Source organism: Lissotriton helveticus, chromosome 8 (assembly GCF_964261635.1).
Source record: "Lissotriton helveticus chromosome 8, aLisHel1.1, whole genome shotgun sequence".
Classification (NCBI taxonomy): Eukaryota; Metazoa; Chordata; class Amphibia; order Caudata; family Salamandridae; genus Lissotriton; species Lissotriton helveticus.
Window position 1 is genome coordinate 1708124802 of NC_136069.1, and position 15465 is coordinate 1708140266.

General features: G+C 50.3%; 1 protein-coding gene across 1 annotated transcript in view; it reads left to right on the plus strand.

Annotated features, from left to right (window-relative positions):
• LOC144773653 (tyrosinase-like) overlaps positions 1–15465 on the plus strand; it is a 192887-nt gene that overhangs the window by 63946 nt on the left and 113476 nt on the right. Inside the window, exon 3 of the mRNA XM_078658802.1 lies at positions 2603–3427. Coding sequence (XP_078514928.1) covers positions 2636–3427 — 792 coding nt within the window. The 5' untranslated portion in view covers positions 2603–2635. The remainder of the gene's footprint in view (positions 1–2602; positions 3428–15465) is intronic.

Below are 15465 nucleotides of genomic sequence, written 5' to 3' on the forward strand. Positions count from 1 at the left end.
AGCGCGAGTACCTTGAAAACAATACGTTTCCGAATAGGAAGCCAATGAAGGGATTTCAAAAGAACCCTTGCACTGGCTCTCTGATGGAAGCCAAAGATAGCTCGCGCGGCAGAATTCTGAACAATTTGCAGACGTGATAAAAGATATTCCGGAAGTCCGAGATAGAGCACGTTAGCATAGTCGAGACAAGAACCTATTAGTGCCTGCACGGTGATTTTTCTGTGAGCGTGAGAGAGCAAAGGAAGAAATTTCCTGAGCATTTTAAGGAGGCCGAAGCATTTGCCGACTAGGCCGAGGATCTGGGTCTTCAAGGTGAGGCTGTTGTCTATCTTCACTCCCAGATTCTTGGCCATAGAGGATGCGGTGGAAGGAGGAAACATGGCCTCGGGCCACCACGACTGCCACCTAGGATCGGGAGGACAACCAAAAAAGAGCACTTCGGATTTGTCCGAGTTGCACTTAAGGCTGTTAAGCTGGAACCAATCAAACACTGCCCCAAGGCAACTTCTGATGCTCTCTCCATTGAAGTCAGAATGTTTCTCACAGGAGAAGAGGAGCTGGGTGTCATCAGCGTACGAAACGATCTGGGAACCATACGACTCCGCCAGTGCCGCCACGGCATGCCATGGGCGATGCCATGGGCGTTGCAGTAGGGGTTTCCACGTAAGATCTATGGCTTTTGATACATTTCTAGATTTACACTATGCTGTAAACCTGGGAATGCATCAAAAGTCTATGCCTCCCTAGTGGTGGTGTAAGGGTTGCTTTTGTGATGGATGGTGTCCCTTCTTCCACAAAACAGCCTGATTTTAATGCAGACACCCTTGCACCACGGCGCAAGGGTGCCTGAGTTGGTACAAGGCAGAAATTTGAGCCCCGGCACAGTAAAAGAGGAAAGGAATGCACTGTGTCTCATAGATATGGCACATTCCTGCCCTGTTCTTTTGACTTAGTGCAGCGCAGCTAGAAGGCTTGTGGAGCTGTCCTGCAGCAAATAAAGTAAATGAGGCTCTAAGTACCTTGTTGAGAAATCTCAGACATACAAGTCCCTAACATTATTTCCTAAGATAAGCACCTGTCAGTATGCCCCAAGTGCGATGTGCACCCCTCCATCCAAGTACAAACATGCACTCGCCCCCATTCCCAATTCTCCTCTCTAACTGACTCCAGACATCTCCTGCGCTTGCACTTTCAAATCCATATTCCTTGTGCCATCAGGCTGCCCCGAGGCCACTTCAGCCCCAAGACCTCCTAGTGACCTCCATTGGGCCACTCCTTTGGACACCAGCATCTCCAATTGCACATTCTCCACTCAGGTGATATGTATCCAATCAGAGTAGACCCATGTAGGCATCTCAGGTACTGTGCTCCAGGACCCTGCAGTTTTTTTCTCAGTGACCACGAAACCTGCTATGACCGGTTTTTAGACGCCTACAGGTACATCGTATCAGAGATCTGGAGAGGATAATTCAGCAATGTAATAATAAGTCAGTATGCTGAGCTCCTGCAAAATGTGTGTCTCTTATATCAGAAATGCTAGCTGCTAAGTCCTCGTTTTATAAATAATGTTGGGCCATATTATCAAGAAAGGGCGATACATTATCGCCGCTTTTATAGGCCGGAAACTGCCGCTAAAGCGATGATAATGGGCTAGATAATATGCCCTTGTGAATTCCCATAGAAGCCCAGGTTAACACCAGAACCTGGGCTTCTATGGGAATTCACAAGTGCATATTATCAAGCCCATTATCCCCACTTTAGCGGCAGCTTCCTGCCGATAAAAGCGGCGATAATGCATCACCCTTTCTTGATAATATGGCTCGTTATTTGCTCTTTGCACAACACTGCCAACCATGGATAAGTAAGCATTTTATTTGGTCGCTAATTCGTAAATCCACGAATGTGAAGTTTTGTGCCGATTTGCACACTTTGCCTCATTTTAACAAGTTATTTTTGTAAATCAACTGTTTACTATTGCCAAATTCATTTATGTAGTAAATAACCTGTATTTCTTTGGTTGTGGTATGGGTGGCTTATATATCATGTGACCAGTACCGGGGATGGGGTTGCTTAGCAACTACCTTTTCAGGTTTTTTTGTTCATTCTTTTTAAATGGAGTTTGATTTGCAGCTCCTTTGTTGGAGATATTGATCAGTATGTGAACATCAGTTGTTTTATTGGATTTTAAAGATTTTTTTGACTATTGTCTTTTTATTGATATGTTATTAGATGTGTGGTTGAATTGCCTAATTGGCATTGATATCGAACTAATAAAATATACTATGCCATACCGTGATCCCAAAACAACCCCTGGTCTGTGTCCTTCCTCCATGCCCCTGTCAAGTGCTCACAGACCCTGTGCTAGCCTTCCATGATGCCCTTCTTCAGGGCTCCATGTACCCATCATCCAGCTGTATCTCTGGTGACCATGTTGGGGCTGCCCATTCTCAGTAACCTCTGTGAGTTCCACTTAGCACAGCACTCAATGACAATGATGACTGTGCCCTTCAATTGTCTGCTGTTGCATCTCTCCTCTTGCACTGCTGCTTCCTCATTTTAAATACAAGTCCCTAATCTCAGATCTGCCTCTTGTCCCTCACAGGTGGCCGCAGGATCCTGCCTCAGACCCAGAGCCATGCTGTTGTGGTTTTCCCTTTTGGAGCTGTGCCTCGTCTCCACAGTGCGCGCACAGTTCCCACGGGACTGCGCGACTCAGGAGTCGTTATCTAAGAAGCACTGCTGCCCCACCTGGACTGATGGCAGCAAATGTGGGGAAAATTCCGGTCGTGGGAACTGCGTGCCAAATCCAGGCTTCAGTGATGGAATTGACCACCCAGTAGAAGATAAACGACTGAATTGGCCCAGGAACTTCTATGATGAAGTTTGTGTTTGCAACCGTCTCTATTCTGGAGCCGATTGTGGGCGGTGTACGTTCAATCACCGTGGAGACGACTGCGAAAAACAGAATTTAGTCATTCGAAAGAATTTTATCAACCTCTCACGTAGTGAGAGGGTGGAATTCATCAACGCCTTAAATTTAGCTAAGATGACCATGAGTAAATCATGTGTTGTTCTAGCTGGTGGGACCATGGAGAACGATACGACGACATATACCTTTAAAAACGCCTCCATCTTGGATTGCTTCATTGCGTCACACAACCTCAACTCAAAGTATGTGCTTGAAAATGGCACCAGGACGCTCCAGGATCTCATCCACCGAAGCTCAGCGTTCCCCACTTGGCATCGCTATTTAATATTGAGTCTAGAACAGGAGTTACAGGAACTGACCTATAACCCTGAACTATCCATGCCCTACTGGGACTGGACAAAGGACAACAACATGTGCGGTATCTGCACGGATGATCTTGTGGGAGCGAGTGTTCAGGATGGATTCCTCAGCCCCTTCAGCATCTTCTCCCACTGGAAGGTATGTCACCTACACCTACCCCGAACAGCCCCACAAGGCTAGTGGACTGTGGTAAGTAATGAGCTGCAAAGTACTTGTGATGATAAAAGTTCACACACAAGCTTTGAGCAGTGGCTTCATGAAGGTCATTCCTGAAGCCACTACTTGTCTGTAGAACGATGATTGTACTGGCCCCATGCTGTGTTGTTCCTCCTCCTTAACAAATCCAAAGAGGGTCCTGATTGAAGCCTGTTGCTGCTTCAAAACTGCCTGTCTCACTCACAAAGTCCTTCACACAGGAAAACCAGCCTACCTTGAGGCCAAACTCACTAAGGCAGGACAGATGAGAAATTTAAAGAGCTCCAGCATGCTGTTTCTCATCCCCCCCCCCCACCAGATGACACAAACTAAAAACCCTAACATGCTCTTTTTCAGGGAATGCACCTAAAATCTCAAACTCCCTCCCAGTACGTATCAGAATGAACTCCTCCTTCGTGAGCTTCAAAAGACAATTGAAAGAGCATTCTCTTCAATCAGCACCTCGGTTCTAGCGCCTACCACCTAACTTGAATCCCAGCAGGCACCTCCTCCATGAACTGTACAATATTGTTGGTTCTCCCGATGAAAGGCTTTGATTGGACCCTGACTGGACCTTACTGAGGAACTTATATTATACAACTCTGCCTTTGACAATGTTTGTAAAGCGCTCAGATGCCCTTGGGTCTTGCCAGTGCTATATAAAAAACTTTAAATAGAATGCATTAAAATAAATAACCTTCACCTTGGAAGTACGATTCTCTATAGGTTCCCTAAGCTGAGCAAGCCTACTTGTTTCCCACATTCCCGTACCCGAGGTATCTCCACATTCACCTGTGACGTCACCACCGTCCAGCGTCACCACCTTGCTGGAGATGGTGGTACAACCATCTCCAGCGAGGATGAAACGGCGCTGATGGCTGCCCAAACACGGAGCACTTCAACAAAATACCCACATCCCTAGCACAGATCAGTCCAAAGAAGGTAGATTACTATTTCCTCCTAAATCTCGGACCACCTTTGCTACATTACTGAGAGGGTTCTTTATAGCCTTATAGCCCGCCGTTGAGGGCTATACCGGCTATTAAAGGCCCTCTCCAGCGATAAAGGCCCCGAGCCGAAGGCGAGGGCCTTTAACAAGGGAGAGGGACTTTAATAGCCGGTATAGCCCGACTACGAAGGGCTATAAGACTATTAGAACATTCTGGCACTAGAGGGCAGAATGTTCTAACAAAAAAAAACAAAGCCTTATGGGAGCGTGAGGGGATTGGAATCCCCTCAGGCTCCCTGAAGCCTTTGTTCACAGCCAGAGCTGTGAACAAAGAAACATTGGAATGTTGGAGCTCCAGGCTTATACCAGCCATTATAAGCCCGGAGCACTCCATTGTTTTCAATGGAGCTCCCAACATTCCAATGTTCTAATACCTCATATATCCTCTGTCCCGACACAGACTTGATCAATATTGGACGCGAATCTTACCTCGAGGCGCTCCGACTAACACTTGCCTTGCCCTGAAGAAGCCCAAGTGCATTATGAATAAAAGCAACTAAAGATCACAAGCAACGACGTGGACTTACTCATTATTTTACTTGATGTACATACTCTAGAGTTTTCATTTTGCATATATTGCCTCTCATACCCATGTGGAATATTATTGGAATTTCTGGTCATGTAGCAGCTGGTCATCTGAGGGGGGCAATATCCTACTACTTTTGTGTGTGATTGTCTTGGTGGTGCAATCCTCTGCAACCCAGCTGCCTGTTTCACATAGCAGTCCACATATACATACCTTGAAGATATATATATTGTCAAGGTACATATATGTGGAGTTCTATATAGTAAAAATGTCCTTAACTGTAGAAAATTACCTTTGCAATATTTTTGTCCTTGATATTCTTGACACAGTATTTTGTGCCTTGATATTTTTGTTTCCGGTATTCTGTCTAACCACCCTTCACTAGCGCTTTCACTTTGGCCTGCATCGTGTGTGTCGCATGAAAATATTCTTTATTTTGGGCCCCAGAATTACAGTTATCTGGGGGTCCCAGTAATTCCAAGGGCAGGGAAATTACAGACATTACGAGATTCTTGGGAATAAAATGCTGGTATTGGTGTTTCCACACTGATTCACTCAAGTTTCATCTATCGGTAGCTGAAATCTCTGTGTGAAGTACACATAACCTGTTCCGTTAGGACCTTTTAAATTCTCTTAATGCGCACCTCGTAATTTATAGCTCATTTGTAATGAAGGTCCTGGGCAGTGAGGTAACAAAATGGGAGTGGCCCCCCAGGCAAAGTACAAAGATGGAGCCCCCCAAGCTCGGAACCCATTCAGAGGCTTTCAGTCGCTGCTCGTGCATGGTGTCAGAGGGGGCCACCTGGAGACCAGGGCCACCTGCATTGGGCTATTGGTAAGCCAATGGTCCTAGGCCCCAATTATATGTAGTATGAAGCAAGACTCCAGAGTTAATATCCCGATTGCAGGAGACTGGACCAAATTCTAATGAATAAAAAATGGGCAGAAAAATAGCACAGGCAAATGGCTGCAGTGCATTTTGGATTTGTTTTCCAAGCCCCCATCCGGCCTAACGAGGCGGGGGGCATATAGAGCACATGTAAGGCTCCGCCTCGTCAGGTGACACACTCACATTTCTTCTTCTTCCAACTCAACCCCACTCACTCCCCCACGGCAACCCACAATGGACAACTGTAGGCATTGACCACCCCATGCACTACCCCACACCAAGCATCAATGGACTCTTGCAGGCATTGACCACCCCATGCACTACCCCACACCAAGCATCAATGGACTCTTGCAGGCATTGACCACCCCATTCACACCCCACAGCAAGCATCAATGGACTCTTGCAGGCATTGACCACCCCTTTCACACCCCACAGCAAGCATCAATGGACTCTTGCAGGCATTGACCACCCCATTAACTCCCCCACAGCAAGCATCAATGGACTCTTGCAGGCATTGACCACCCCATTAACTCCCCCACACCAAGCATCAATGGACTCTTGCAGGCATTGACCACCCCATTAACTCCCCCACACCAAGCATAAATGGACTCTTGCAGGCATTGACCACCCCATTCACTCCCCCACAACAAGCCTCAATGGACTCTTGCAGGCATTGACCACCCCATTCACTCCCCCACAGCAAGCCTCAATGGACTCTTGTAGGCATTGACCACCCCATTCACTCCCCCACAGCAAGCATCAATGGACTCTTGCAGGCATTGACCACCCCTTTCACTCCCCCACAGCAAGCATCAGTGGACTCTTGTAGGCATTGACCACCCCATTACCTCCCCCACAGCAACTCTCTATGGACTCTTGCAGGCATTGACCACCCCATTAACTCCCCCACAGCAAGCATCAATGGACTCTTGCAGGCATTGACCACCCCATTAACTCCCCCACAGCAAGCATCAATGGACTCTTGCAGGCATTGACCACCCCATTAACTCCCCCACAACAAGCCTCAATGGACTCTTGCAGGCATTGACCACCCCATTAACTCCCCCACAACAAGCCTCTATGGACTCTTGCAGGCAATGACCACCCCATTCACTCCCCCACAGCAAGCATCAATGGACTCTTGTAGGCATTGACCACCCCTTTCACTCCCCCACAGCAAGCATCAATGGACTCTTGTAGTCATTGACAGCCCCATTCACTCCCCCACAGCAAGCATCAATGGACTCTTGCAGGCATTGACCACCCCATTCACTCCCCCACAGCAAGCCTCAATGGACTCTTGTAGGCATTGACCACCCCATTCACTCCCCCACAGCAAGCATCAATGGACTCTTGCAGGCATTGACCACCCCTTTCACTCCCCCACAGCAAGCATCAGTGGACTCTTGTAGGCATTGACCACCCCATTACCTCCCCCACAGCAACTCTCTATGGACTCTTGCAGGCATTGACCACCCCATTAACTCCCCCACAGCAAGCATCAGTGGACTCATGCAGGCATTGACCACCCCATTCACTCCCCCACAGCAAGCATCAATGGACTCATGCAGGCATTGACCACCCCATTCACTCCCCCACAGCAAGCATCAATGGACTCTTGCAGGCATTGACCACCCCATTAACTCCCCCACAGCAAGCATCAATGGACTCTTGCAGGCATTGACCACCCCATTAACTCCCCCACAGCAAGCATCAATGGACTCTTGCAGGCATTGACCACCCCATTAACTCCCCCACAACAAGCCTCAATGGACTCTTGCAGGCATTGACCACCCCATTAACTCCCCCACAACAAGCCTCTATGGACTCTTGCAGGCAATGACCACCCCATTCACTCCCCCACAGCAAGCATCAATGGACTCTTGTAGGCATTGACCACCCCTTTCACTCCCCCACAGCAAGCATCAATGGACTCTTGTAGTCATTGACAGCCCCATTCACTCCCCCACAGCAAGCATCAATGGACTCTTGCAGGCATTGACAACCCCATTCACTCCCCCACAGCAAGCATCAATGGACTCTTGCAGGCATTGACCACCCCATTCACACCCCACAGCAAGCATCAATGGACTCTTGCAGGCATTGACCACCCCATTCACTCCCCCACAGCAAGCATCAATGGACTCTTGCAGGCATTGACCACCCCATTCACACCCCACAGCAAGCATCAATGGACTCTTGCAGGCATTGACCACCCCATTCACTCCCCCACAGCAAGCCTCTATGGACTCTTGCAGGCATTGACCACCCCATTCACTACCCCACACCATGCATAAATGGACTCTTGCAGGCATTGACCACCCCATTCACTACCCCACAGCAAGCATCAATGGACTCTTGCAGGCATTGACCACCCCATTCACTCCCCCACAGCAAGCATCAATGGACTCTTGTAGTCATTGACAACCCCATGCACTCCCCTACAGCAAGCATCAATGGACTCTTGCAGGCATTGACAACCCCATTCACTCCCCCACAGCAAGCCTCTATGGACTCTTGCAGGCATTGACCACCCCATTAACTCCCCCACAGCAAGCATCAATGGACTCTTGCAGGCATTGACCACCCCATTAACTCCCCCACAGCAAGCATCAATGGACTCATGCAGGCATTGACCACCCCATTCACTCCCCCACAGCAAGCATCAATGGACTCATGCAGGCATTGACCACCCCATTCACTCCCCCACAGCAAGCATCAATGGACTCATGCAGGCATTGACCACCCCATTAACTCCCCCACAGCAAGCATCAATGGACTCATGCAGGCATTGACCACCCCATTCACTCCCCCACAGCAAGCATCAATGGACTCTTGCAGGCATTGACCACCCCATTAACTCCCCCACAGCAAGCATCAATGGACTCTTGCAGGCATTGACCACCCCATTCACTCCCCCACAGCAAGCATCAATGGACTCTTGCAGGCATTGACCACCCCATTAACTCCCCCACAGCAAGCATCAATGGACTCTTGTAGTCATTGACAACCCCATTCACTCCCCCACAGCAAGCATCAATGGACTCTTGCAGGCATTGACCACCCCATTAACTCCCCCACAGCAAGCATCAATGGACTCTTGCAGGCATTGACCACCCCATTAACTCCCCCACAGCAATCCTCTATGAACTTCTGTAGGCATTGACCACCCCATTCACTACCCCACACCAAGCATAAATGGTCCCCTTTAGGCATTGACCACCCTATTAACTCCCCACAGCAAGCATCAATGGACTCTTGCAGGCATTGACCACCCCATTAACTCCCCCACAGCAAGCATCAATGGACTCTTGCAGGCATTGACCACCACATTCACTCCCCCACAGCAAGCATCAATGGACTCTTGCAGGCATTTACCACCCCATTAACTCCCCCACAGCAAGCATCAATGGACTCTTGTAGTCATTGACAACCCCATTCACTCCCCCACAGCAAGCATCAATGGACTCTTGTAGGCATTGACCACCCCATTAACTCCCCCACAGCAAGCATCAATGGACTCTTGCAGGCATTGACCACCCCATTCACTCCCCCACAGCAAGCATCAATGGACTCTTGCAGGCATTGACCACCCCATTCACTCCCCCACAGCAAGCATCAATGGACTCTTGCAGGCATTGACCACCCCATTAACTCCCCCACAGCAAGCATCAATGGACTCTTGCAGGCATTGACCACCCCATTCACTTCCCCACAGCAAGCATCAATGGACTCTTGCAGGCATTGACCACCCCATTCACTCCCCCACAGCAAGCATCAATGGACTCTTGCAGGCATTGACCACCCCATTAACTCCCCCACAGCAAGCATCAATGGACTCTTGTAGTCATTGACAACCCCATTCACTCCCCCACAGCAAGCATCAATGGACTCTTGCAGGCATTGACCACCCCATTAACTCCCCCACAGCAAGCATCAATGGACTCTTGCAGGCATTGACCACCCCATTAACTCCCCCACAGCAATCCTCTATGAACTTCTGTAGGCATTGACCACCCCATTCACTACCCCACACCAAGCATAAATGGTCCCCTTTAGGCATTGACCACCCTATTAACTCCCCACAGCAAGCATCAATGGACTCTTGCAGGCATTGACCACCCCATTAACTCCCCCACAGCAAGCATCAATGGACTCTTGCAGGCATTGACGACCACATTCACTCCCCCACAGCAAGCATCAATGGACTCTTGCAGGCATTTACCACCCCATTAACTCCCCCACAGCAAGCATCAATGGACTCTTGTAGTCATTGACAACCCCATTCACTCCCCCACAGCAAGCATCAATGGACTCTTGTAGGCATTGACCACCCCATTAACTCCCCCACAGCAAGCATCAATGGACTCTTGCAGGCATTGACCACCCCATTCACTCCCCCACAGCAAGCATCAATGGACTCTTGCAGGCATTGACCACCCCATTCACTCCCCCACAGCAAGCATCAATGGACTCTTGCAGGCATTGACCACCCCATTAACTCCCCCACAGCAAGCATCAATGGACTCTTGCAGGCATTGACCACCCCATTCACTTCCCCACAGCAAGCATCAATGGACTCTTGCAGGCATTGACCACCCCATTCACTCCCCCACAGCAAGCATCAATGGACTCTTGCAGGCATTGACCACCCCATTAACTCCCCCACAGCAAGCATCAATGGACTCTTGCAGGCATTGACCACCCCATTCACTCCCCCACAGCAAGCATCAATGGACTCTTGCAGGCATTGACCACCCCATTTACTCCCCCACAGCAAGCATCAATGGACTCTTGTAGTCATTGACAACCCCATTCACTCCCCCACAGCAAGCATCAATGGACTCTTGCAGGCATTGACCACCCCATTAACTCCCCCACAGCAAGCATCAATGGACTCTTGCAGGCATTGACCACCCCATTCACACCCCACAGCAAGAATCAATGGACTCTTTCAGGCATTGACCACCCCATTCACTACCCCACACCATGCATCCATGGACTCTTGCAGGCATTGACCACCCCATTCACACCCCACAGCAAGCATCAATGTACTCTTGCAGGCATTGACAACCCCATTCACTCCCCCACAGCAAGCCTCTATGGACTCTTGCAGGCATTGACCACCCCATTCACTCCCCCACACCAAGCATAAATGGACTCTTGCAGGCATTGACCACCCCATTCACTCCCCCACAGCAAGCATCAATGGACTCTTGCAGGCATTGACCACCCCATTCACTCCCCCACAGCAAGCATCAATGGACTCATGCAGGCATTGACAACCCCATTCACTCCCCCACAGCAAGCATCAATGGACTCTTGCAGGCATTGACAACCCCATTCACTCCCCCACAGCAAGCCTCTATGGACTCTTGCAGGCATTGACCACCCCATTAACTCCCCCACAGCAAGCCTCTATGGACTCTTGCAGGCATGGACCACCCCATTAACTCCCCCACAGCAAGCATCAATGGACTCTTGCAGGCATTGACAACCCCATTCACTCCCCCACAGCAAGCCTCTATGGACTCTTGCAGGCATTGACCACCCCATTAACTCCCCCACAGCAAGCATCAATGGACTCTTGCAGGCATTGACAACCCCATTCACTCCCCCACAGCAAGCATCAATGGACTCTTGCAGGCATTGACAACCCCATTCACTCCCCCACAGCAAGCCTCTATGGACTCTTGCAGGCATTGACCACCCCATTCACTACCCCACACCAAGCATAAATGGACTCTTGCAGGCATTGACCACCCCATTAACACCCCACAGCAAGCATCAATTGACTCTTGTAGTCATTGACCACCCCATTAACTCCCCCACAGCAAGCCTCTATGGACACTTGCAGGCATGGACCACCCCATTAACTCCCCCACAGCAAGCATCAATGGACTCTTGCAGGCATTGACAACCCCATTCACTCCCCCACAGCAAGCCTCTATGGACTCTTGCAGGCATTGACCACCCCATTAACTCCCCCACAACAAGCATCAATGGACTCTTGCAGGCATTGACAACCCCATTCACTCCCCCACAGCAAGCATCAATGGACTCTTGCAGGCATTGACAACCCCATTCACTCCCCCACAGCAAGCCTCTATGGACTCTTGCAGGCATTGACCACCCCATTCACTACCCCACACCATGCATCAATGGACTCTTGCAGGCATTGACCACCCCATTCACTCCCCCACAGCAAGCCTCTATGGACTCTTGCAGGCATTGACCACCCCATTAACTCCCCCACAGCAAGCATCAATGGACTCTTGCAGGCATTGACAACCCCATTAAGTCCCCCACAGCAATCATCAATGGACTTTTGCAGGCATTGACCACCCCATTCACTACCCCACACCATGCATCAATGGACTCTTGCAGGCATTGGCCACCCCATTAACTCCCCCACAGCAAGCATTAATGGACTCATGCAGGCATTGACCACCCCATTCACACCCCACAGCAAGCATCAATGGACTCTTGCAGGCATTGACAACCCCATTCACTCCCCCACAGCAAGCATCAATGGACTCTTGCAGGCATTGACAACCCCATTCACTCCCCCACAGCAAGCATCAATGGACTCTTGCAGGCATTGACCACCCCATTCACACCCCACAGCAAGCATCAATGGACTCTTGCAGGCATTGACCACCCCATTCACTCCCCCACAACAAGCATCAATGGACTCATGCAGGCATTGACCACCCCATTCACTACCCCACACCATGCATCAATGGACTCTTGCAGGCATTGACAACCCCATTCACTCCTCCACAGCAAGCATCAATGGACTCTTGCAGGCATTGACCACCCCATTCACACCCCACAGCAAGCATCAATGGACTCTTGCAGGCATTGACCACCCCATTCACTACCCCACACCATGCATAAATGGACTCTTGCAGGCATTGGCCACCCCATTCACTCCCCCACAGCAAGCATCAATGGACTCTTGCAGGCATTGACCACCCCATTCACACCCCACAGCAAGCATCAATGGACTCTTGCAGGCATTGACAACCCCATTCACTCCCCCACAGCAAGCCTCTATGGACTCTTGCAGGCATTGACCACCCCATTCACTACCCCACACCAAGCATAAATGGACTCTTGCAGGCATTGACCACCCCATTCACTCCCCCACAGCAAGCATCAATGGACTCTTGCAGGCATTGACCACCCCATTCACTCCCCCACAGCAAGCATCAATTGACTCATACAGGCATTGACAACCCCATTCACTCCCCCACAGCAAGCATCAATGGACTCTTGCAGGCATTGACAACCCCATTCACTCCCCCACAGCAAGCCTCTATGGACTCTTGCAGGCATTGACCACCCCATTAACTCCCCCACAGCAAGCCTCTATGGACTCTTGCAGGCATGGACCACCCCATTAACTCCCCCACAGCAAGCATCAATGGACTCTTGCAGGCATTGACAACCCCATTCACTCCCCCACAGCAAGCCTCTATGGACTCTTGCAGGCATTGACCACCCCATTAACTCCCCCACAGCAAGCATCAATGGACTCTTGCAGGCATTGACAACCCCATTCACTCCCCCACAGCAAGCATCAATGGACTCTTGCAGGCATTGACAACCCCATTCACCCCCCCACAGCAAGCCTCTATGGACTCTTGCAGGCATTGACCACCCCATTCACTCCCCCACAGCAAGCCTCTATGGACTCTTGCAGGCATTGACCACCCCATTAACTCCCCCACAGCAAGCATCAATGGACTCTTGCAGGCATTGACCACCCCATTCACTCCCCCACAGCAAGCCTCTATGGACTCTTGCAGGCATTGACCACCCCATTAACTCCCCCACAGCAAGCATCAATGGACTCTTGCAGGCATTGACAACCCCATTAACTCCCCCACAGCAAGCATCAATGGACTCTTGCAGGCATTGACCACCCCATTTACTACCCCACACCATGCATCAATGGACTCTTGCAGGCATTGACCACCCCATTAACTCCCCCACATCAAGCATCAATGGACTCATGCAGGCATTGACCACCCCATTCACACCCCACAGCAAGCATCAATGGACTCTTGCAGGCATTGACAACCCCATTCACTCCCCCACAGCAAGCATCAATGAACTCTTGCAGGCATTGACAACCCCATTCACTCCCCCACAGCAAGCATCAATGGACTCTTGCAGGCATTGACCACCCCATTCACACCCCACAGCAAGCATCAATGGACTCTTGCAGGCATTGACCACCCCATTCACTCCCCCACAACAAGCATCAATGGACTCATGCAGGCATTGACCACCCCATTCACTACCCCACACCATGCATCAATGGACTCTTGCAGGCATTGACAACCCCATTCACTCCCCCACAGCAAGCATCAATGGACTCTTGCAGGCATTGACCACCCCATTAACTCCCCCACAGCAAGCATCAATGGACTCTTGCAGGCATTGACCACCCCATTCTCTCCCCCACAGCAAGCATCAATGGACTCTTGCAGGCATTGACCACCCCATTAACTCCCCCACAGCAAGCATCAATGGACTCTTGCAGGCATTGACCACCCCATTAACTCCCCCACAGCAAGCATCAATGGACTCTTGCAGGCATTGACCACCCCATTAACTCCCCCACAGCAAGCATCAATGGACTCTTGCAGGCATTGACCACCCCATTCACTCCCCCACAGCAAGCATCAATGGACTCTTGCAGGCATTGACCACCCCATTAACTCCCCCACAGCAAGCATCAATGGACTCTTGCAGGCATTGACCACCGCATTCACTCCCCCACAGCAAGCATCAATGGACTCTTGCAGGCATTGACAACCCCATTCACTCCCCCACAGCAAGCCTCTATGGACTCTTGCAGGCATTGACCACCCCATTCACTACCCCACACCATGCATCAATGGACTCTTGCAGGCATTGACCACCCCATTCACTCCCCCACAGCAAGCCTCTAAGGACTCTTGCAGGCATTGACCACCCCATTAACTCCCCCACAGCAAGCATCAACGGACTCTTGCAGGCATTGACAACCCAATTAACTCCCCCCACAGCAAGCATCAATGGACTCTTGCAGGCATTGACCACCCCATTAACTCCCCCACAGCAAGCATCAATGGACTCATGCAGGCATTGACCACCCCATTCACACCCCACAGCAAGCATCAATGGACTCTTGCAGGCATTGACAACCCCATTCACTCCCCCACAGCAAGTATCAATGGACTCTTGCAGGCATTGACAACCCCATTAACTCCCCCACAACAAGCATCAATGGACTCTTGCAGGCATTGACCACCCCATTCACACCCCACAGCAAGCATCAATGGACTCTTGCAGGCATTGACCACCCCATTCACACCCCACAGCAAGCATCAATGGACTCTTGCAGGCATTGACCACCCCATTCACTACCCCACACCATGCATCAATGGACTCTTGCAGGCATTGACCACCCCATTCACTACCCCACACCATGCATCAATGGACTCTTGCAGGCATTGACCACCCCATTCACTCCCCCACAGCAAGCATCAATGGACTCTTGC